Source organism: Quercus lobata, chromosome 3 (assembly GCF_001633185.2).
Source record: "Quercus lobata isolate SW786 chromosome 3, ValleyOak3.0 Primary Assembly, whole genome shotgun sequence".
NCBI classification, from domain to species: Eukaryota; Viridiplantae; Streptophyta; class Magnoliopsida; order Fagales; family Fagaceae; genus Quercus; species Quercus lobata.
In genome coordinates this window covers 58,262,009-58,287,396 of record NC_044906.1, presented here as the reverse complement: position 1 = coordinate 58,287,396, position 25,388 = coordinate 58,262,009, and the positions used below count along the sequence as shown (strand labels likewise).

General features: G+C 33.4%; 2 protein-coding genes across 2 annotated transcripts; both read left to right on the top strand.

The window, feature by feature from the left end:
* The first annotated feature begins 912 nt into the window (after positions 1-912).
* On the top strand, positions 913-2,399 carry LOC115981155. The gene is made up of 3 exons (XM_031103330.1): positions 913-1,253; positions 1,359-1,788; positions 1,881-2,399. Exons 1-3 carry the CDS (start codon positions 913-915, stop codon positions 2,397-2,399), a joined length of 1,290 nt encoding a protein of 429 aa, XP_030959190.1.
* A 3,954-nt stretch (positions 2,400-6,353) lies between these two features.
* Positions 6,354-18,805, top strand: LOC115979527 (protein DETOXIFICATION 29-like). Its single transcript, XM_031101584.1, has 9 exons — positions 6,354-6,743; positions 6,856-7,105; positions 8,750-9,041; positions 11,681-11,767; positions 17,486-17,542; positions 17,641-17,879; positions 18,050-18,168; positions 18,425-18,511; positions 18,703-18,805. Exons 1-9 carry the CDS (start codon positions 6,396-6,398, stop codon positions 18,778-18,780), a joined length of 1,557 nt encoding a protein of 518 aa, XP_030957444.1. The 5' UTR covers positions 6,354-6,395; the 3' UTR covers positions 18,781-18,805.
* The last annotated feature ends 6,583 nt before the right edge of the window (positions 18,806-25,388 follow it).

Below are 25,388 nucleotides of genomic sequence, written 5' to 3'. Positions count from 1 at the left end.
GTTTTGCATGTGCTTTATATGGTCCTTTGTCCGTGTGTTGTTGTCTCTTTTGGCTTCTTGTCATTTTCTGCATGTCAGTGTGTAAACAAACTATTTATTTTAATTGCAGATGGTTGACTTCACATTTGACATTGAAATTCATGTTGGGGGATGTTTTGTGGAGGAGCTAACCATACAATATGTGGGTGGATCTGTACGTTTACTGACAGAAATTGACCTTGACAAGTTGAGTTACTTTGAAATTCGGGATTTATGCTATCTAGTTGGTGCTCCTAAAGAACACAGTAGATATAAGTATTTACTTCCTGAAGGTGATCTACAACATGATTTAAGAGACATAGAAATAGATACAGATGTCGTAAACATGACTAACCTTCATAAGGCATGGCGTGCTGAAAAAATCATAATCTATACTGACATAGATGTGGAGTCATTGGCAGTTGAGTATCCTGATGCAGGGGGAGTGGCAGATGGTGGTGTAGGTGGTGATGGAGGGGGAGTGGCAGATGGTGTAGGTGGTCATGCAAGTGGTGATGCAGCAAGGGTTGAAATAGATTTGGATAGTGATTATGATGAAGATGATGAGAATGATGATGAGAGTGATGATGAAGAAGATGTTGAGGATGTTGAGATTGATGCAAGAGATGAAGAACAAAATGTTGAAGGAGAAGATGATGATGATGATGATTGGCTAAATGAAGGTCTAGAGGGGGATGACTTTGGTGATGATATATTTGCTGCTCAAAACTCAACTCCACAAGGTTCTGCTCCCAATACAAACCCAGAATCAAGCAATGCACCCCACACAACCCCAGAATCAAGCAATGCACCCCACACAGCCCTAGAATCAAGCAATGCATTCCATGCAGACCCTGAGTGGGCTGAGCCAACCCTGAGGATGACTTGGTAAGCATGGATGGGTCTGATGATGAGCAGGTGCCTGAGCAAGTAGAGTTTAATGCTAAGAGTGACATGAGAAATGTTGTACTGAAGAAGGAGATGAAGTTCACTAATGCAAAGGTGTTCAGAGCTGCTTTGAGGGAGTATGCAATCAAAAAACCTATTGACATCAAATTCAAGCTTAATAAGAGGACCAAGATATCAGTTCACTGCAAGAATGGGTGTGGGTGGAGATGTTATGCATCTCAAATATGTGGAGAGCTAACATTTCAAATTAAGATCTTGACTGATGACTGTACTTGCCCCAAGTCTTTTAAAAACAGCCAAGCAACATCAGCTTATGATGCTAAGAGGTTCATTAAGGATTTTAGCAAAAATCCAAATTGAGAGGTGAGTGGTGTACACAACCATGTGATGCAAAATTTATCTGTTGACCTAAGTGTAAACCAAGTATATAGGTCAAAGAGAAAGGCAAAGGATTTGATAAATGGAGATGAGCAACTGCAATATGCTGTCCTTAGGGACTATGCACAAATGATAACCACTGTAGACAAGGGGAGTAGGGTTATACTGCAGACAGAAATGGTTGAGGAGACTTCCCAGCCAAAATTTAAGAGGATGTATGTTAGGTTCAATGCTCAGAAGGTAGGATTTTTAGGTGGATGCAGACCATTTATAGGTTTAGATAGTTGTCACATAAAACACAAATTTGGTGGGCAAATCTTATCTGCCACTGCCAAGGATGCAAATGACAACATTTTTCCAGTAGTCATGGTTGTTGTGGAACAAGAAACCAGGGAGTCTTGGATATGGTTTTTGGAAATTTTTGCTGATGATATAGGGGGGCCAGAGGAGCTTCAGTTGGTCTTTATTTCTGATGGGCAAAAGGTATGCAAGTTTTGTTTTGTTCAGTTACACTTGAATAGTTGATTTTGTTTGCTGAACTAACTTGTTTTGTTTGTTTGTTTGCTTATTTACAGGGGCTTATACCTGCAATAGAGACACTATTCCCTATCGTGGAGCATAGATACTGTGTGAAATACATCTACAACAATTTCAAAGTTGATCACAAGGGGTTGGAGCTGAAGGATGCATCATGGAGGTGTGCTGCTGCCACAACAATAAGGGAGTTTGAGAGATGCATGCAGTACATAAGGGATTTGGATGAAAAGACATATGAGTATCTTGCAAACATTGCACCTGCACAGTGGACAAGGTCACACTTCACTCCTAGGGCCTTAACAGATTGTTTGGTAAATAATTTGAGTGAGTCTTTTAATGCAATGATATTGAACTCTAGGGACAAGTCTATCTTGGCAATGTTGGAGTGGATTAGGGTTAGACTTATGACTAGGCTTTACACAAAAAGGGAAGGGATACAGAAGTATGCTGGAAAGTTGTGTCCAAGCATACAAGATAGGTTGGAGAAATTGAAAGTTGAAAGTAAGCCATTTAGTGCTATCCCAGCTGGTAGTTTCCTTTATAAGGTAGGCAGTTAGTATGAGAGGCATGTAGTTGATTTGGTGAAGAAGACATATAGCTGTAGGTCTTAGGATTTAAATGGCATTCCCTGCAAACATGCCATAACAACCATTTATACAAACATTGAGACACCAGAAGACTATACCCACCCATGCTACTTCAAAGAAACTTACATGGAGATACTTCTTCCCATGCCTGGCCAGTCAGAATGGGCTGAGACTGGACAGCTTGCTCCCCTAGCACCTCACATATACAAACCACCAGGCAGACTACCCAAGCAAAGAAAGAGGGCTTCTAATGAGCCTAGGAACCCTTACAAAGCAAGTAGACTGAGTAGACCTGTAAGATGTGGGAAATGCAAAAAGGAAGGGCATAATTCAAGAGGGTGCAAGGTTGGCATCACTAGGGAGACACCATGGCAGAGGAGACAGAGACTTCAAAGAGAAAAAGCTGTAAGTAATTAGGATTTAAATGAAAAAAAAAAAAAAAAAAAAAAAAAAAAAAAAAAAAAAAAAACTTGTTTTTAAACTTACAATAAACACTGTATTGAAACTGAGTTTTGTTGTAGGCAAGGGGAGGGGTGCTTGCACATAGATCTACACCTCAGCCTGCACCTCAGCCACCATCCTAGCAGCCTACCCAAACCTACAACATGATGTCTGCCACTCAGCCTTCATCCTCACAGTAAGGAAATCAACCTAGACCATCTCACAAGAGAGCAAAATGGTTCTCTTCCTCACAACCAGAGTTTCACACACCTAGGGAGACCTGGGATACCTTACCAAGTTCTTCACAGGTAACTTAGTCTTGGATGGTTGTGTAGACTGGGATATTTTTTAACAAGTGGATCTATTTTTTATTTTGTAGCCTTCACATGCAAATGGGAGAACTGGTGGTGTGAGGACTAGAGGACAGCTTGCTGCACAAAGGCCACCAAAAATGAATCCAGTGGGTGGAATGAGGAAAGTGTAAAGGCAAAAAATGAATGAAGCTAGTGGATATGCATGCCAGCATTAGGAGTAAAGCTAGTGGGAACATGTGGGCCTTTTTGGTTTTTTTTTTTTTTTTTTTTTTTTTTTTTTTAATTTTATGAAGACCACTGTTGGCCTTTTGTAATTATCAATTAGTGTAAAAAACAATCACCTTGTTTTGAGCAATTATATGTATGTGTATAGATGTGTGTATGTATATATATATATGTAGCTGGCCTTGGAATGTGCTTTTTTGTAATTAAGGTACAATACACTCCAGGTTGTTATATGGAAGTTGTGATATTACAGTTTGTATGGAACAATATTTGTCCAAACTAGATTATATGAAAGTTTATTTATTGCTACTACAAATTGTGTCCAAGTATATTTTTCTAATATAGTGTATAGATGTTTTTATTGTGGAATGGTTGTTATGGTATGCACAGCCAAATTATATGGAAGTTTATTTATTACTACTATAGATTGTGTCCAAGTATATTTTTCCAATATAGTGTATGGAAGTTTTTATTGTGGAATGGTTGTTATGGTATGCACAGGTCATTGATAATTGACCAATACTTCTTTCATTAAATGCCCTTCGACTAGTGGCATGACCAATAATTCTTCCATTGAATGGTTGTTATGATATGCACAAAATACTCAATAATTGACCAATTCTTCATTCATTGACACATCAAAACATTACATCAGTAGGCTAGTGCTATTACAATGCAAATTCATTAACACCATTGCCATAACTATCTCTACTAACCAATTAACTACTTCAGGGGCAACAATCTAGGTCTCTTCACTCCAGAGAACTCAATTGAGCCAAAACACAACAACATAACAATAACAAAAAAGATCCATGACAAAATGCATGCAGACTTCCACATTCTTTCCTTCTCTTCAACAAACATGGCTTTTTCCTTAGCTTTTGCACAGACAACTCGAGCCTTTCTCTCCCTCTCCTTGGCTTTGGCTTCCTCTTCAAGAGCCTTTTCTTCCATTTGCCTAGCTTCTTCTACCATTTCCAGAGCTGTCCTTTCCCTCTCATTTGCAAGTTGGAGAGCACTCTAAAGCCTAAACATCTTCTCTAGAGCCAAAGGTGCAGTTTCATTCCCACGAGGACAGGTTGGGTTATCAATCCAAACAAAGAAATGACACTTAGGACCAACCTTATAACGGCTACAACCCAAGAACCTCCTCCCAAAATTGTACAAACTCAAACTTGTTCTCAAAACACAAGTCTGCTCATTGCACATATGTCCACATGAACCCGAGAAATTACCACTTGATGAAGACATATCAACATAACACGATTCCTGGGAAGTACAAATTTAGACTTTCATACAATAAGTTCACACTTGAACAAAATCTGAAACCCTAAATCAAGGACAGACCCAAATGCAGATGAACAGCAGTCACACATACCTTTCCTAGGTTCGATGATGCAAAACAAGTGTTTTCTCCCTCTCCAGACACTGTAAACCACGAAGAACAAGCTGATCGCACCTCGGGTCTCTCTCTCGAAAAGTGTTTGAGTTTTGGGGATTTTGATTCGCGTTATGTTCTGTTTTGGGGTTAAAAGGTGTTTTTGTAACGGCAGAGACCGAGGTGGATTACGGAGAGTGACAGAAACACATCTTAGGTGGGTTAAGTGATACTTTTCAAACCACGGGTGGGCAAAGTGATTTTCGCCCAAACCACAGGTGGGTTATGTGTAATTATCCCTTACAAAAATTAAAAAATTAGATGAGACACATGATATAAAATTGAACTTCAATTAAAATTCAATTTAGAATCTAATTGAATTTAGGTCCTCTGATTTTTGTACCTAATAATTTACTTGACACACAAATTTAAATATTAGATGAGACACGTGGCACACAATTAGACTACAATTTAGAATTTAATTGGATTTTTCTCTCAACTTTGACCATATATATATATATAAAGATTTGAAATAGTGACTATAAAAATTTTAATATGTCACAGCTCACAAGTATAATTGATAGTGGATGATTGGTTTAACCAAAAAAAAAAAATCAATCAAACTTAATTCAAAGTGTAAAGCATTGAATGCATTGCAAACCATGGTTTTGAAACTCGGACCGTTTAATGAACTACGAAAGGGAGAGGCTCAAGATTTTTGAGGTCGAACCGAGGTTCAACTGCGATGTGTCATTTAATTTTTTAATATATTTGATACTTAAATTGGTTTATATTTATTAATTTTTCATTCTTGACCAACAAGATGTGCGTAACCCATTGCTTTGCATGCTAGACATGTTATTTTCACATGAACTAACCATTTTTTTTTTCATCACTCATAGTTTGCCAAATAGAATAATTGTGAGAAAGATGGTGGTCATAGAATTTTTTAAAAAAGCAAACAATCTTACTATTTTTTTTATACAAGTAAACAACCTTATACCAATTCCTTTTATGATAACTAAACAAAAGCTATCTCACAATAAATTCATGTTCCAATAAATCTTATCTTTGTCAATAAAAACAAACTAAAATGGTATGGCTCAGTAGTATGAGTCTTTATATCGCTTCACATGTTATTTGACAATAATTAAGTGGTTCGAACAGTAACACTTAAACGAATATGTTGTACATGTAACATAACAAGAAATCTATTAAGAACCCCTTAAAATAAAAATAAATAAAATAAAAACCTAAAAGTATGGAGTTTAAACATTATATATACTTGTCTGAATTAGTGCAGTTCACATCAAATCATTTCCTACTACAATTTACTAGTAATAAGTTGAATCCAAATCTTCTGACCTACTTTTTTCCTGCTCCACTCTATATTCTACTAATAAAAACTTGCCACGTGTTAATATAATTAATTAAATACTATCATTATTTACTTATCAATATTATCATTATTAATTAATGGTAGTATTTAATTATAACTTATAAGTGATTATCAAAAAAAAAAAAAAAAAAAAGCTTAATAACTTTTAAGTCCTATCCCTCCCTCTCTCTTTCTTTCTCTCTCTCTCTCTCTCTCTCTCTCTCACTCTCATGGAGAACGGTAATCAACCACTTCTCTCGTCCTCCAGAGAACTGGACCAAGAGCAAGAACACCAGCTACAGTCCCTTCCAGTAGCAATACACATTTCCTCTACTGCTACCTTTAACGCCGATGCTGCTGACATCCCTCCCATCAAGAGTCCGGTCGATTTCTACAGAGCCTTCCTTACTGAATCAAAGAAGCTCTGGTACCTCGCCGGCCCAGCCATCTTCACCTCCATATGCAAATACTCTCTCGGTGCCGTCACTCAAGTCTTTCTGGGCCAGGTCGGCACACTCGAACTCGCCGCGTTCTCCATCGAAAACTCTGTCATCGCCGGCTTCTCGCTGGGCATCATGGTACCCTCTACTGTTAATATTACAATACACACAGTCAACAATATTGATTCTTTGTATCTCAATTGGTTTTCTTTGTGTATGTATCTACTCTAACAAAATTGAATTTCAATAGCTCGGAATGGGAAGCGCACTCGAAACACTATGTGGGCAAGCGTTTGGAGCAGGACAGATTGATATGCTAGGAATTTACATGCAAAGGTCATGTGTGATCCTGACCACCACAGGTTTGTTTCTCAGTCTTTTGTACATCTTCGCGGCGCCACTGTTGAAACTGATTGGACAGACTGAAGCAATATCGGACGCAGTGGGAATGTTCGCACTTTATATGCTTCCGCAGCTATTTGCTTACGCTCTAAATTTTCCTGTTAGAGATATATATTAGACATATATTAGCCCAATGTAATAGGCCCAAGCCCAGTCCTGCTTGTACTAGTAGTCTAGGGTTTAGTCGCCTATATATACTCATGTTAGGGTTCATTGTAACACAGGAAGTTATTGTACTACACTCTCATACAATAAAGATGTAGCCCTTAAGGGATTCCTCCGTGGATGTAGGCCGTAAGGCTGAACCACGTAACTCTCGTGTTCTCAGTGTTCCTCTTTTATGCTTTCTCTTCCGCATCCACTCTAGCATACATAACATGGTATAACACATCTCGTCGTTGCTAATATTTAACATGGTATTAGAGCCAAACTTCGTTCTTGGCATCAAACAAACATCTCAACACAACAAAGAAGATTCTCACGTGCACATCACCATCAAAAGTCAAATATGCTTGTCTGCTGGATCTAGACTCCACGGCATCTCGCAGCCGCCACGGCTCACTGCTGTGTCCAAGATCCACAAACTCAAGCAAAGCCGTGACTTAACTTTTCAGATCTGTGCACATCAAGCCTTCGCCTGTCGAAACCGACACCACAGACGTGCTCCTCGGCCTCCCGTGAGGAAAACCTAGAAATCCGGTCACCAGAAGCCCTGCCATGCGCCTCCACGCGCCACAGTTGTCTTCGGAAAATCATCCACGCGCCGCCTCAGATTCTGACTTCCGGATCGTGTTCTTGGTACACGCGCCGCCATAACGGCCTCCTCGTCCACCGATCTACAGAACCAGAAATTCTGGGCCTCAACCGAGCTCACACGCGCCTTCACGCGCCTCCCTAGTTTCCGGCTTCTCCTCCACGTGCCGGTGGAACACCCACGTGCCTGACACGCGCCGAAGACTTTTGCTGTTGTCATCTGACGTCACCCGATGACGTCACCTATCCACGTCAGCAGCCACGCAAGCATGTCCACGTCAGCCCTAGTCCACGTCAGCGACACGTCATCAGCCACGTCAGCAGTGTCGTCTCGTCAGCACCACGACCCGGACCGACCCGACCCGGACCACCCGGATCTGACCCGTGAGCACTTTGACTGTTGACTTGACTCTGGACCAGTTGACTTTGACTTTGACTTTGACTTTTGACCAAAAGTCAAAAGTTCCGAAAGGACCTATCTTGCTCAGTTTTTCGCGTAGATTCCGATTTTGGGCTCCGTTTCTGTATTTGAGACTCCGAAATTAGTCAGTTGGCACATTCTTCATTGTGGTTTCTTCAAAGGCATTCTTCAAGGCATCTCCAAGTGATCTTCTCATGCTTATCCAACCTCAAGCCTTCATCGAGCTTCCGCCTAGAGTTTGAGGGAGGGTGTTAGAGATATATATTAGACATATATTAGCCCAATGTAATAGGCCCAAGCCCAGTCCTGCTTGTACTAGTAGTCTAGGGTTTAGTCGTCTATATATACTCATGTTAGGGTTCATTGTAACACAGGAAGTTATTGTACTACACTCTCATACAATAAAGATGTAGCCCTTAAGGGATTCCTCCGTGGATGTAGGCCGTAAGGCTGAACCACGTAACTCTCGTGTTCTCAGTGTTCCTCTTTTATGCTTTCTCTTCCGCATCCACTCTAGCATACATAACATGGTATAACACATCTCGTCGTTGCTAATATTTAACATTTCCGATGGTCAAGTTTCTGCAATCACAGAGCAAGATCTTTGTGATAGCTTTGATTGCGGCTGTGGCATTGGTTCTGCACACACTGTTTAGCTGGCTTTTGATCTTGAAGTTAGATTGGGGTCTGGTGGGTGCGGCGGTGGTGTTGAACTCGTCCTGGTGGTTCGTTGTGATAGTGCAGCTGTTGTATATTTTAAGTGGGAGTTGTGGTCGAGCTTGGTCTGGGTTCTCATTGAAGGCGTTTCATAATCTTTGGGGATTCGTTAAGTTATCTCTGGCCTCCGCAGTAATGCTCTGGTAAGAAACCCATATGTAATGTCACTGTTAACACTATCTTTGTTTTCTCATCCAAAAAAACAAAAAAAAAAAACACAATTTTTTTTTAGGAAATTTATTACTTCACATTTAGAGATATTCCAAGTATCTATATTTCACACGTAACTTAGGAAGCACAAACACTTCATTTAAAATACCGTACTCATATTATATTTGTATCGTATTTATATTATATCGATGTCATAGAGACTATTCTATCTTATAATTTTTTAGAAATTGTTCATGTTACCATATCAAACTTATATATTTACCTGTGTCTGGCTTTTCTTGCATATAACATATAGTATGTACACGGACTAAATTTTTTTGATGTGAAATAATTATGATTATGGGTTTCATTCAATACTCCTATGCACTGACGAGAGGATAGACATGAGTATTTTAGGACTTTATATCTTTAAAAAAAAATTGTAATAATTTAATAATTTCCAACCTTCCCTAGCTAACTTTGAAAACATGAGTTGTCACTTGTCAATGACTCATTGATTGCAGGTTTTTCACTTGGTTTTTTCAATATGTGTAGAATTTAACATTTTTTTTTTAAAATATAAATTTTAAAAACATGATTTAGTATGGTATTAAATATACCTGAATTTTACCAACCAAAAAAAAAAAAAACCTTAACTTATATGTGTAGGGCACTAGTTGACAAAGACAATTTAATACATAGGCTGTCAATATAGGTTCATTACTTTCTACTGAGTCTTGAGTTCTCGTCTTCTTTCTTCAATTTTTAACATTGACACCACTATACACTCTAGTTGCGATGATTACTCCACAAATATAAGTGTTTGTGGGGTGTGAAAGTCAGGGATAAGGTTCAAATCCTCAGGAGAGAGTTTCACATACATATACACTTAGATTAAGTTAGATTAGAATTCTTGTCTTTAATCAAAAAGTTTTCAACATTGATTATGTTCTTCTAATCATGTTTGGATATCAAATAAAAATGGCCTCTACAAAATGCTATGTTTTATTTGAGAAAATATACTATATGTTCAAAAATTGTGGGTGAACTTATAAGCAACACATTGTAGAATTTTGTGAAAATATTGTACCTTCGTTTGGAAAAGTCTAACCTGAGTCGTATTCTACAACTTTAAAGGAAAACTAGGTGGCCCATTGTTCCATGGATGCCAGTATGCCAGCCCCACATGAATGTATCGAGTATCAGCTATCAATTCAGTGGCTGTTTTTCGCAGAAAAAGTTTTTAACTAATTTTGTGCTTATTTTCAGTTTTTATTTCAACTTTACGAATAAACAAATAGACTATATATTTTGAAAAATAAGCTAACTATTTTTTTTTTCTTTTGGTTTTACCTTTCAGTAAACACTAAATATGCTAATGAAAATATGAGATATCAAACTCACATCATTTCATCTGCTTTGTTAGACGCACAAATTTAAACTCAAACAGAATGAATATCCCTTTGTTTAATCATGTCATAATTAAGCATCAGTTATACTATAATTAAATTCTTTTTAAAAGTCAAATTTTACCAAGAAAAACATATATATAATCATCTTTAATTTATTATCAAGTACACATTGGATACATGTTCAATGTATCTGCATGTATTTTTTTTAGAACATGTATCTAATATAACATTAAATATTTTTTACAAATAAATAATCAAATTGTACACAAATAAAAATCCATATAAATGATCTTGAATTTGTACCTATAAAAATAACCTGTTTGTCTGCATTGTAGTTCATAATTATTTAACATTCCTTAAACCCTCTTAAACAATACATCGAATCTTGATCAAGCCGTAGTCTTAAATGCTTAATTTGTTCTCTCTGGTCAGTCTGGGGTGTGCACTTTCCTTCCCACCTAAATTTGTTCTTAGATTCCATTTGAGTTGACTTGTGTGCCCAATCAATGAATGCATGCTGTCACTCTATTGAAAGTTTCTTAGGTTATCGACATAAGGGAATTGGTTAGTAAATATATATTTTTTAAAATAATTTATAAAAAGAAAAAAAATTAATTAAAATTTTTTGACAATTTTTTATATTCTTTATAAAAATGACATTAAAGTTTTCCTAAAATAATCTATTAACAAATACCTAAAGGTATCCATTAACTAAATCTTTTTTTTTTTTTTTTTTTCTGAATAAAGTTTGTATTTCAATTATTTCATCCTAAAAGATAAAACGAATCTTCAAGGTAATTTATACTATTTGGTATAAAATGCTTTATTCCTTTTGGTCTATTATTGAACAAAGTTGTTTCATATCTGGGCGTGTTATTATTACTCTTTTTCTCTTCTCTTTTCTATTATTTTAATGAAAGATTAGACATGATTTAGTAGTTTATTATTGTACTTTCCAAAAAGTATTAGTATTATTACTTTGCATATAATCTTATCGGTAAACAATTATCCTATATGATTATATTAATAAAAAAGGAGTATTCAGCCAAAAGAAGAAAAAAATCCATGATGGTGACGCGCACCCAAATGAGATCTCCCTTTTTCAATTGGTTCACATGATTTTACTTCAATTTGTGGGATTCACATATCATTCAACATTGATCAATTTTAAATCTAATCCTTAAAATGATGAACATATCTCTAAATTAATCTTTGTGCAGCTTGGAAGTGTGGTACTTCATGGCGCTAATTCTCTTTGCTGGGTATCTACAAAATGCGGAAGTTTCAGTAGATGCCTTGTCCATATGGTAACTCTCTCTCTCTCTCTCTCCGAATCCCTAATTAATCATATAAATTTAAAATATATGTTTGTAAAACCCATATATTTTTTGATGGAAAAGAAAGATTTTATTGAGCAGAAAAACAAAAAACAAACAAAGGCTAGCTTAGCCTTTCCTTCTTAATTACATAAGCAAACAAAGAGGACAACTACCCTAATCAAAAGAACCAAAAAAATGACAAACTAGAGACCACTTAGTTAGGGAGTGAGCTGCCATATTAGCTAGCCTAGGAACCCAAAAGACAGACACATTAGTTACAAAAAGAGACTGCATGTCCGCTAAGATTGAAGCAATTCTCCAAGATGGGGGCAAAATCAGCTTATGAATAGCATCATTATTAAGTTCGTTCTTCATCATTATTTCTTATACTCTCATCACGTTTCTCATGCTGTCCTAATTTTTTTTGTTAAGTACTCGTGCTAGCAACGTTTTTTTTTTTTTTTTTTTTTTTTTTTTTTTTTTTTTTGTAAGTACTCATGTCAATTGTGGACAAGTTCTCATGCTAACTACACTTCAACACAATGAGAACAAAAATGACAATAAATCAGATCAAGGTACATAGCACAAACACAATAATAAACTGTGAAAGTCTAATGAGCGGACCCATTCCCCTTTTTCTTGAAGAAAAAAACTTACTATTCAGCCAAAAAAAAAAAAAAAAAAACAACGAATGAAAAACTTTCTTAACGTAATTTTTTTTTATTAAGAAAAAAAAAAAAGCACTTTCCTTTGGGAGTCGAAAACTCACTTATTTAAAAATTAAAATAAATAAATAATTCTTTCAAGTTGCAACCAATATTTGACAAACATAACATAAAGGGGAAAGTTAATGGAAAAAAAAATTATATTTTTTATTCTTGTGAAAAATACAACCCACAATTTCAAATGTGCCACTTCCAAGTCCACACTTTTATTATTGTGTCAAAAGCTTGAAAATTTTGAAACACTTGGAATATATGTTTTGTGCTTTTGTTTGGTACAATAATTAAAGTAGGAGGTTTAAAGTAACACATTTAGAAGTATTATATTTAATTTTTTAAAAAGAATAAAATTATAGATTTTCATTAGATTGAAGCAGGTAGTTGTGATTTTCGTCTTAATTATATATATATATATATATATATCTTTTTGGGTTTGTAGTCATTCGTGATATCCTTATTAGCATCTGTTAGTGACTCTTCAAGATTAGTTGCCCAACTACTTATAAATATTTTGAATAGACTATATATAGAGGCTTGTTCCCATCAAATCACATCCCACAAATAACCTATCTAAGAGTTGGTGACACCTCGAATTATTTAATTTACTATTTATAATGGTTACCATGGCAAACTTAATTTGTGATCTGTTACAATTGAACAATATAAAAAATGGAATAAATCACTGTTACTCAGATTTCAAACAATTGTTGAATAGTTGGTCAAAAATGATTTGCTTTGAGTGTAGTTGAATAGATGGTAAAATTAATAATTCGAGATGTCATAATGCACTAAGTGCATGGGGTCCAAGGAACACTTGAGTCGAGCTGTTTGTTTGTTTGTGAATTTTCGTGTAATATAAGACTTAATGGCTTCATCACCGTTTGTGAAATTGCATATATAATATATATATATATAATAGCTAAATTGTGAATTGCATCTCATTGTTCTTTCTTTTATGCCTCTTCCATCAAAGTTGATAAGGTCGTGTCCCATCAAAGTTGCTAGGGCTACACCATTTTTATATCTGGTAAGGTTGAAATTTTATCAACCATCTTGTTGGTTTTATTCCGTACCAAATTTACTTGTATTTTAGCAATCAGTAACCTTGTATTTAGGTGGGAATCATATAAGGGTAGTGTGTGAGAGAGTGTGAAGAAATGCTCAAGATTGTGCAAAAAAGCAAGGACTCGCAACTGGATCTCGTGGGTGACTTGCGGCTTGCAAGCCGCTAGAAGTTGCACACGTGCCAAGCATGCTAGAAGTTGAAGTGTCATGCCAGCTGTTGCACTACAAGACAAAAGTCTCAAGCTGGTCAGGCCGTTAGCTCGTAACTTGAACTCGTGACTCTGTCCATTCGCGAGGCCAAGTCGCTAGACCACCCTGTTTGGGAAAAACTGACTCTTTGCATTTCTTTCTCACCCCATTATATATAGACCCTTATACCCACGAAATGTAGAGAGTTTCCAGAGAGAATTTTGAGAAAGAATCCCTAGAAAAAAACAATATTGGCTCATCCCTAATCTTTACATAGAGACTCTTCAAATTTCTCTACTCTCACCCTCTCCATTGCTACATCCTTGAGAGGTACATTACCAAAACTTTTTCTCACCATACCCATATATGTGAAAAGGCTGTTTGGTGCTTTGGAAAGCACTTAAGAAGAGACCAATTTCATATTGGTTGATGCTATGGTTTATAGCGGAATCAGGAAAGCTAAAAAAGAAATAGGTTTGGTATAATCTCATTGGAGTAGGAGCTTGGAGGGCTTAGGTACACTAGGTAGATTAGGCATGGAGGGTTTTCTGCTGTTTATGTATCACAACTACATTCTTTAGTGGATTATTTACCTCTTGGAGGGCGGCTAAGAGGTTTTACGCCGAGAGCTTCGGTTTCCTCTTCGATAACACATCGTTGTGTTGTCCTTGTGTTTGCATCTCTCTTCCCTTAATCTTTGCTATTTAATTTCTGCTGTGGATGTGATTTTATTTGGTTTGGATTGTTTATCAATTCTGTTTTAAGTTTATGTTCATATTCTGCACATTAATTATTTGATATTAAGCTTAAATTGGTAATTTATAAATTGGGGGTATAAACGTTCAAGGTGTTTTATACACTAATTGAACATTCATATCTATATATAAAAAGTCGAATGCGCTAATGCTACAGTAACAAAAACTGTAATTTGGTTTGTTTAATCATTGCACTATTTCACTGTCTCTTTCTCTTTTATTTATTTATTTTTTAATATTTATAGAGTTGTTGGTTAATACAATAAATTGCCACAATATTTTTTACAATTGTTGAGGTATTATTTCCTTATAGTTCAAAATAAAGTATTATATTAGAATCAACCACAACTAGAAATAAAGATATTGTGAAAAAAGAAGTACTACAATATTTTTCACAACACTTTCATAACAAAAGTGTAAATGCGTAAAATTATAGTAGTAGCTACATTTTTTTTTTTTTTTTTTGATTTGTTCAATTTGCACTGTTCATTGGCCTTCTTTTTTCTTTTTCTTTTTTTCTCGGTAATATCGCCCGGTCAACTTTGTTTTTAATATTATCTGTTAGTTAACACAACAAATTGTCACAATATTTTTCACAATTGTTGAGATGTTAATTCCTTATAGGTCAAAATAAAATATTATGCTAGAACTAATCACAACTAAAAATAAAGATATTGTTATACTGATACAACAAATTTCACAATCATTGAGATATCACTTTCTTATAAATTGAAATAAAATAATAAAATATGAGATTTTGACCAACTACAATTGAAAATAAATGTTTTATGAAAATGTTGTAACACTTGTTGTGTGAATGTGTAAAAGCTACTATAGTAACTTTGATACTTTTTGATTTATTCAATATGTACGGTTCATCACAACTTGTCAACTAGAATTGTAAAATCAGTAACAACTTGTCATGGGTCCATTTTAAAATCGATAACAACTTGTCATGGATCCATTTTAAAATCAGTAAAAACTTGTCATCTAGAATTTTTTATAAAAATATTATGGAGATAACATTTCTATAAAATAAATAATAATATATCAAACCGAAACTTACTACGGTTGAAAATAAAGATATTGTGAAAATATTATGACATTTTGTTGTGTTCCCATACTTCTTTTTTGATTTAATCAAATTTGGTGAGTAAAAACTTACTGTTTCACGCACAATTTTTTTCTGTTAGTTTTTGGTTTGTTGTTTTCTTAATGTGAAGTTTAAAGTGGCTGTCCCAGTTAAAAATCAATAACAATTTACCATCTAAGATTTGTTGTGAAAATGTTGTAGATGTAACATTACTCTAAAATAAAATTATAAAATATCATACCAAGACCCACCATAGCTAAAATAAAGATATTGAGAAAATATCGTGACATTTATTGTATTCTTGACCTTTTTTTTGTTTAGCCAATTTATTGAGCCAAAATTCATTATTTTATGGACAATTTTCTTGGGTTTTTTTAACACATTGTTTAAAGTTAAAAACACGTAGTTTTACCAATAAAAAAAAAATTATAGAAAAAAGTACTTTCCCCCTTCATGTTTGGGGTAGTTTTATCCCCCAACTTTAAAATTGAATAATTTCCTCCTTTATATTTTGTAGACAGGCATATAGTCCTTGTTGTTATTCTTTTAGTTATATTCTAACAAAATCTTATGATTCCTAGAATATTTCATCGTGCAATATCTAAAATTCCTCAAAAAATTTTAATGTCCCAAAAAATTTCTTCATATATTTTGAGTTTTGTGTGTTAGTCATACTTAGAAAGTTAAAATAATGATTTATGGTATTCTATTTGTTGCCTAGAGAACACTAATTTATTAGAGGTTTAAATTTTCTAGATTTATAATTTTATCTAATAAAAACTTCAATAACATATGTCTTTTGTTATTTTGTTCTTTTTTTTTATTTGTTTTCTTTCTTAAAAAGGTTTTACTTTAAAAATTAAGTAAGTTAAGCATCGAAGTTAGGCTCATAAAATAAAATGATAAAGAAGGAAGTATGAATAACAATTTTTTTTTTTTTTTTGGAGAATGTGAATAACAAAATATTCATTGCAAATGGTCGTGGGTATTTAATTTGATGAAGAGTTTCAATTGTAGCTTATGTCATCATTTATTGTGAAAATTTAAATATAATGTTTTATTAAAACTTTTTTTTTTTTTTTTTGAGAATCATGTTTTATTAAAACTTAGTTGTTTATTATTGGAAGATGACAACATTTGTTATCATTCTCAATAGAATTTTTTTGTAAGTAGATACTATTTTTAGTAAATAGGTTCTAAGAAATTATCATACTAAATCGATAACCATATTTTAAATAACTATTCTAAATTTAAATACATGATTTGATATTACTTCAAAAAAAAATTCTATCTAAAATTTTCTCACTCAAAGGGCAACACATGCTTTACACATGCAACCCTTACTAGTGTGTGTATATATATATATATATATATATGTTTTGCTATAATTTAATCAATGATCAATAGATTTATAATTTTAGATATTTTTTTAATATTAAAAACTTGATGAAAATTTTAAATTTAATTTCAATTATATATATATACACTTAAAAAAAAAAAAACAATTTTTGAGGTGTACTTCTCTGTTATGTTTTATGAGGTAATATATATTTTTTATCAATTGGTGATGAAATTTCAAATTTTAATTCTTGCTCTTGGCATTTTCAAATATGTGCATTCAATGAGTAGAATGTCAGAGATTGTTTGATTTTGTTTATTTAAACCAATTTTATTTATGTTTTCTTAATGAGATCTTGTTCTAATTGTTTGTATCAACTTTATTAGTCCTTACAATATCATTTGTATAAAGTGTAAGAAAATATTAGTTACGTTTTCTTAATAGGATCTTTTTATAATTTCTAAGAAATTAATTCTATCATTGTGCTTTGAATATAATTTATTTTTGATTAACTATTTCCTGCTATGCCAATGTTTGTCGTAGCATGAACATATTGGGCTGGACAATTATGGAAGCTCTTGGAATGAATGCAGCTATAAGGTTAGTGAAAGAGAAACATACCTCAACAAAGCTATATATATTTCTATACTCGATTGCAAAATGTCTGAAAAATTAAAACCAAAATATATTTTTTGCAGTGTGAGAGTGTCAAATGAATTGGGAGCATCTCATCCAAGAACAGCTAAATTTTCATTAGTGGTGGCCATGGTAACCTCATTCTTGATCGGTATTATCATCTCAGTCATTCTAATCCTGGCACGAAACGTCTACCCATCATTGTTTTCGAGTGATGCAAGTGTTGAAACTCTCGTTAAAGATCTTACACCAGTACTGGCTCTTTGCATCGTCGTTAACAATGTTCAACCTGTTCTCTCTGGTTAGAAACTTAAAATTTTCCAGTTAAAAAATTTCGATCTTTTGTTTTATAACACATCAGCCTCTTTAGTCTTTATATCATATTATCTTCTTCTTTTAAATAAAAATTCAGATTCTTGAGGGATATGGAAATAGATTTTAATTAATTGGGTGAATAATTTTTTTTCACAGGGGTGGCCATTGGGGCAGGATGGCAAGGTATTGTTGCTTATGTGAACATTGCATGTTACTACGTTTTTGGGATCCCTTTGGGTCTCATTCTGGGTTACAAGCTTGATTGGGGTGTCACGGTAAGTCTTGCTCTCCTATTTTTTGTTTATTTTATTTCTATTACCAAGTGAAAATGGTGGAAGTAGAAAGCCAGCATACTAGTAATGTTTAATAATTATGAAACAAAAATGAAAAGAAAAAACAATCACAAACTTGTAATACTCAAAGAGGACCTCATATTGCTTCAGATAAGCCATGTATCACCAAGTAAATGAATTTCTTACCCTTTCTTTTTTATGTGAAACATGAACTCCATTGTCATTCTCAATTTTGCAGGGGATTTGGTACGGCATGATGATTGGAACGATCGTACAGACTGGTGTACTTTTCATTATAGTTTATAGGACCAACTGGAACAAAGAGGTAAACCTTTTTCTCACATAGCATACACTAGCAAAACCATCCTCATTGAAATTCATTTTACCAAAAATAAAAATGAAAGAAAGAAAACAATCATCTTCAATCTTAAATATATAGTTGCATAACACAAACAGTGTTCAACGATTAGCCCATGTTAAGAATGGAAGGATTGACTAAATTGGTGTGAAATGCAGGCATCAATTGCTGAAGACAGAATAAGGAAATGGGGAGGGCCGAAACAGAGTGATGTAGAGAAAACAAACGAGAGCTGAGAGTTCAAGGAAACATGCCTGAGTTTTTTTTGCAGAATAATAAGATTATCATTGTTCAGCTAGTGAGTATTTGACATCAGCATTTTAAAGCTAATTAGCCTAATTTTATTCAACCTTTTTGGTCTGGGCCGAAGAGCTCATGATTTCACTTTCCTCGCTAGAAGCAATAAAATTTCTTTGTATTGCCTGACAATCTAGATCAATTTTAATATCGGCCAATTTCCAGTGAAGCTAAGCTAAAAGGGGTTGGGTTTTTGTTAGCCTATACCTTTTTCCAACTGCTAGTGTTTGGTTAATCTGGGTTGCCAATTCAACCCCCTCCTCCTTCCTCTTTCTGGCAAACACAACCAAAGCAACATAAATTCATAACCTTGTACTAAATTACAAAAGTGGAGCATACTCATGCAAATATTCTTCAAATTATATTTCCGTATTTAGCACTAGTCCAATTAGACTATAAATCAAAGATGTATTTAGCACTAATTAATCCAATTAGACTATAAATCATTAAATCAAGATGAAGAACAATGTCCCATTATTACACATTCAACAAAATATATATCCTCAAAAACCAAACCACCTATTCATCACCCAAGTGTAATTCTAGTGCTACATAAAAAGTCACAACTTTTGTCACAACTATCTTACATAGAAAACTGTGACTAGTGGCATCAACATATAACTTGTACATGGTCTCCCCATATTTCCTTTACCACTTACTGTTTAACACATGGACAATTATGACAAAAGTTGTAGTTTATTATATGGATTTTAGAATTTTTGATCACCCAGTAACCAAGACATTGCACAACACACTGCACTCAAATCCTACTGGCTACTACTATGAAGTCAATGAGATCAAAAAATACAAGGGAAAAGAAGAGAGAGAGAGATCAACAAAATGCAAGAGCATTAGAAATAGATTAGCCATCCTCCTAATCCAGGCAAATTACACCATACAACTCAAGAAAGGTCAACACTAAAAAGATTGTTACATACAGCACATGGTCAAACCTAACTAGCAGTACCGTATCTTCAACAAGATCTATGAGGAAAAAGGCAAGGAAACAAAATGGTGCCTAGCTTGGCTGAGTTGACGAAGAAGAGGTACAAGAGTTTGTGAATAAAATATAAATTAAGAAAAAAAAGCGCTACTTAAATAGAGTAGAAAAAAAAGAGCTCAACGCGAATGGAAGTGAAAAACAAGCTGCATTAAGTAGAAAAGTGAGCTTTTTCCGTTAAATTTGACTAAAATTTTGCTTAGGACAACGTGAATGATCTAAATACCATGTTCAGGATAGCATCCCATCACGTGTTAACAACTTGTTTGGTTAGCCTCATCCCCGTGACATGATTTCTTAATATCACCAAGAACGCAAGAATAATGGTGGAACTGTGGAAGAAGCCACAAGTCCAGCTTTGAACAGTTGGAAAAATTACTTTTATACAGTCACATGGCCACTGTTTACCAAATGCTAGCCATAAAATATCTTACTAGTGTTGGTAATAGCGAGGGTTGCACTTAAGCGCAAAGACCTCTTGGAATCTAATTACTGGAGTGAAGCTCAAATTTTTAAGAAATAATTTATAATTATTATTAACGAGAAATACAACAAACAAATTATCATATAAATTGAAATAAAAATTTTTATATAATTCATATCACATTTAGAGAAACCCTATTTTTGCAATTTTAACAAAAAAGTTACAAGTCAAGTCATTTTATTTTTTTGGATTAGCTAGATATGAATAATATCCTTTCTTCAATCTCCAGTATCCATAATGCCCTATGACTAATTAGTAATATTAGTTATTAATTTAATCACTTAATGACTATAAGTTTATAAGAATTAGTTTGTTATGTTCAACATCAACCACTGAAATAACTAAACAATTAGCACAAATATATTATACCATGCTTTTTTTTTTTCATGAATGAGCTAAGAATATGAGGACATAGCAATATTGTAATTGATACCGAGCAAATATCCAAATGGGAAAAAATTGAATAAGAAGACGAAGCTGGGTGGGTATAGTTTCAAGGAGAAAAAATCAAGAAAAAATAAAAATAAAAATAGAGAAGAACTTAAAGGTTGTGGGTTTCAAGACAAGTTACACTCAATTTTTTTTTTTTTTTTTAATATGTTGCACTAAAAATATGTCAAATCAATGGTTTATATCAATAATGTCAAAATCCTATCATTTTAATTATGTTAAAAAACAAGTCTTAACCTTTAGTAATCACTAGTGTGCAACCCCATGCATATACACGAGCACATTTAAAACCAATCACAATTATATATATATATATATATATATAATTTAGAATCTAATTGGATCTAGACTCTTTGATTTTTGCAAAAATTAGATGAGGCACATGGCTTCAAATTAGACTTCAATTTGAAATTTTATTGGATTTTCTCTCAACTTTGACTATATATATATATATATATATATTGAAAACTCACTTAGTGTATAAACACTTGTGAATGTTTAGACCCCTAAAAACAAATATTCTAATATAAGCTTATATTCAAATGATATATGTGCGGAATATGAAATATAAGCAATACCCAAATAAGTAAACTACTCTAAGCCATTAATTAATCACAACCAGCAGAAATTAAAAGATAAGAGTAAGGGAAAGAGATATGCAAATACAAGATAACACCGGCACGTGTTATCGAAGAGGAAACCAAAGAACTCGGTGAAAAACCTCTCCGCCGCCCTCCAAATAGTAAATGATCCACTAGAAAATCAGTTGGGATACATGAATAGCAATAGATCCTCCAAGCCTAATATACCCAATGCACCTAAACCCTCCAAGCTTCTTACTCCAATAAGGTTACGCCGAACCGTGTGTAGGAGGCAAAATTTTAAGCCAATCATAAAATGCCACATCAAAATTTAGAGACAAAATTTAAATTAATATGTCATTAAATTAGATAAATCAAGTGTTGACATGTGTCATTTAAGATGATATTTATATAGGCATAAATATCTTGATGATAATTATTCTAATTAAATAGAGATAAATATCTCAATTAAATTGGAATGATAATAGTTAGTCATTATCTCTATTAAAATAAATAAATAAAAATAGAGATAATTATCTACAAGGAAGTCAATCCCAAGTGGGACTTATCTTTTGAAACCATTATAAATAGAGGGCATACCTCCTCTCATTGACACAATTTTTCTAAGACGTCAAAGTTCTGGAGAAATTCTGCCTCAAGAACACATGAAGAATATTCAAATAAGTTCTTTAAAGTTCTATTAGAATTAAGCTGAAAAAGCCTCCATAAACTTCAACAAACCTCAAATCCTTGAAGCTCAATGAATCAAGCCTCTAAAGCCCCAAAGAACTTCAACCTAAAAACCTTGATATTCAAAGACTTGAAGAACAATAAATCTCTAATAAGCTCAAAGCTAGAGATTTGTTGTGAAGACCATTCAATCCATCTTTCAACTAAAGTTAAGAAGATTCCTTGTTCGAGTCAAGTTCAATGAAGATAGAATCAGAGGGTATTCTTTTGTAAAAGAATTGAAATAAAGATTGTACTAATTATTCATCAATACAAATTATTATTTGCAAACCATATTTCTTTTCAATTGTTTAATTTTCTACAATTGCAAAAAATTTGTGTTTACACCGTGTCTTCTCTTACTTTTCGGATCCCACAAGTAGTCTATTACATCAACCAATATGAATTGGTTCTCTCTTGAACTGCTTCCCAAACACCAAGAACCTTCTCACTACTTTGAATTTGGTGAGGTAAGGATTTGGTTTATAATCCTCTCATGGGTATGACAATGGAGATGGTAAGAGTAGAGGAATTTGGAGAATCAAATGTATAAAATTGTGGATGAATCAATCTTGTTTTTCTCTAGGGTTTCTCTCTCAAAATTCTCTTTGGAAGCTCTCTACATTTCATGGGTATAAGGGTATTTATAGTAGGGTATGAGATGGAATATGAAAAGTCATTTTTCAGCAAAACAGGGTGCATTGGCGAGTCACTCTCGCGACTGGGATGAGTCGCAAGTTACCAGATTAGGCCAGACTGTACTTTTTGTCCTGTAGTGATCCAGCTAGCCTGACTTTTCATCTTCCTGCATGCTTCACACATGTGCTTCATTTTGGTGAGTCACCACTCGCAAGTTAGTTGCGAGTCAAGTCGTGAGTGACCTTCTTGTTGCACACTCTTGATCAAATCTTCACACTCTCTCACATACAACCCTTACATTATTCCCACCTAGATACAAAGTTTCTAAATACTGAATTACAAGCAAATTTGGCATGGAATAAAGCCAACATATAGTTGAATAAATTCAACTTTACATACATACATACATACATACATATATATATATATATATATGATTTTGAATCTAATTAGATCTAGACTCCTTGGTTTTTGCACCCAATAATTCACTTGCCACAAAAATTTAAAAAATTAGATGGGACACATGGGACAAAATTGAACTTTAATTAAAATTCAATTTAAAATCTAATTGAATTTAGACTCTTTGATTTTTGCACCTAATAATTCACTTGACATAAAAATTTAAAAATTCTATGAGACATATGGTGCAAAATTAGACATGATTTAGAATCTAATTGGATATAGACTTTTCGGTTTTTGCATTCAAAAATTCACTTGCTACAAAAATTAAAAAATTAGATGGGACACATGGCACAAAATTGAACTTCAATTAAAATTCAATCTAGAATCTAATTGAATTTTAACCCTTTGATTTTTGTATTTAATAACTCACTTGACACATAAATTTAAAAACTAGTATGTAACCTATGCTTATGCACGGGAATGATTAATTGTAGTTGTGCTGTTGATGTTAGCTTGTGTTATTAGACATATAAGACATAGTTTGACCATGACATTTGAAGATATTAAAATAGTTTTTCCTTACAATATTCATGATATTGATTACGTCAAGTTTCTTGTTACATTGTTATTACGTATATGACTTTGAAAATCATTATTGGATACTACATATACAATATCAATTCATAATTATTGTCTGCGAAATTCTACTAAATACAACACAAACTAAAATAATAAACTGGTCAAATAGTATCTCCTAAATTGAAATAGGATAGGTGTATGTGATCGTTCTGCACAATTACAATTTTTTACATTCAATGTATTCACATACAAAATATCTGAATAGAAATTGTATAAAAAATATGCTCATTAGTTTAGGGGAAAACAAAAAAAAAAAAAAAAAACAAAAACAAAAACAAAAACAAAAAAAAAAAAAAAAAACAAAAATCTAAACAACTTAATTTGTGTGGAAAGCTAACAAAAGCAAAATCCAATTTTGATTCTAACTGAATTTTCTCTAAACTTTGGTTAAAAAAAAAAAATATATATATATATATATATTACATAGTCATAGTATATTACATAAATGACTTATAAATTTGAATTTTTTTTAGCTATATGATTAGGTTTTTTAAGGTTTATTTATATTGGGCTCTCCGTTTTCTACACTAAATTAACTCATTTAGCACAAAAATTAAAAAATTTAGATTAGATGGGACACGTGGCGTAAAATTAAACTCTAATTGAAATCCAATTTTTACACTAAATTAACTCGCTTGACACAAAAATTTAAAATTTAGATTAGATGAGACACATAATGCAAAATTAGACTCTAATTAAATTCCAATTTGAAATCTAATTGGATTTTCTCTCAGCTTTACCTATTATTATATATATAGATTAGATGAGACACGTGATGCAAAATTAGACTCCGATTTAGAATTTAATTGAATTTTCTCTCAACTTTGGCTATTAATATATATGTGAGAGAGAGAGAGAGAGAGAAATAGTGACTATGAAATTTTTAATATGTCACAGCTAACAAGTATAATTGATAGTGGATGATTGGTTTAACAAAAAAAATTCAATCAAACTTAATTCAAAGTGTAAAGCATTGAGTGCATTGCAAACACAGAATTTCTCAACTTGTTGTATCATGTAACTATAAGTGGTGGACATTTTATACTTTTTGCAACCTACCACTTTACGTAGACCACTCACATTCTCACAACTCAACAAATTGTGAAATTGGATGTGTGAATTGTCGTCTATAGGTGGACTTGATGCGCTATAGAAAGAAGTTTTCTTTCGGTACAAAAACCATTTGTGCATTACATAGGTAATGAAATAAGTTAGTAGAGTAATAGTTATTCCAAGACCAAAACCTTTACCACACTCTTTCCCGCAATTAGCGTATGTGGTAAACTGTGATTGATCGTCTTTTATTTTCATATGAACTAACCATTTTTTCTCCATCACTCGTAGTTTGCCAAATAGAATAATTGTGAGAAAGACGGTGGTCATAGAATTTTTTTTAAAAAGCAAACAATCTTACTAATTTTTTTATATAAGTAAACAACCTCATACCAATTCCTTTTATGATAACTAAACAAAAGCTATCTTACAATAAATTCATGTTCCAATAAATCTTATCTCTGTCAATAAAAACAAACTAAAAGGGTTTGGTTCAGTAATATGAGTCTTCATATCACTTCACATGTTGCTTAACAATAATTGGGTGGTTCTAACAATGACACTTCAACA

Excerpts from the sequence above, each read along its gene's own strand:
- LOC115981155 (XM_031103330.1), top strand. The coding sequence starts at position 913 with ATGGATGGGTCTGATGATGAGCAGGTGCCTGAGCAAGTAGAGTTTAAT. Across the intron at positions 1,254-1,358 it reads TCAGCTTATGATGCTAAGAG|GTCAAAGAGAAAGGCAAAGG; the intron begins GTTCATTAAGGA and ends CCAAGTATATAG. Across the intron at positions 1,789-1,880 it reads TTATTTCTGATGGGCAAAAG|GGGCTTATACCTGCAATAGA; the intron begins GTATGCAAGTTT and ends GCTTATTTACAG.
- LOC115979527 (XM_031101584.1), top strand. The coding sequence starts at position 6,396 with ATGGAGAACGGTAATCAACCACTTCTCTCGTCCTCCAGAGAACTGGAC. Across the intron at positions 11,768-17,485 it reads GTAGATGCCTTGTCCATATG|CATGAACATATTGGGCTGGA; the intron begins GTAACTCTCTCT and ends TGTTTGTCGTAG. Across the intron at positions 18,169-18,424 it reads AGCTTGATTGGGGTGTCACG|GGGATTTGGTACGGCATGAT; the intron begins GTAAGTCTTGCT and ends TCAATTTTGCAG.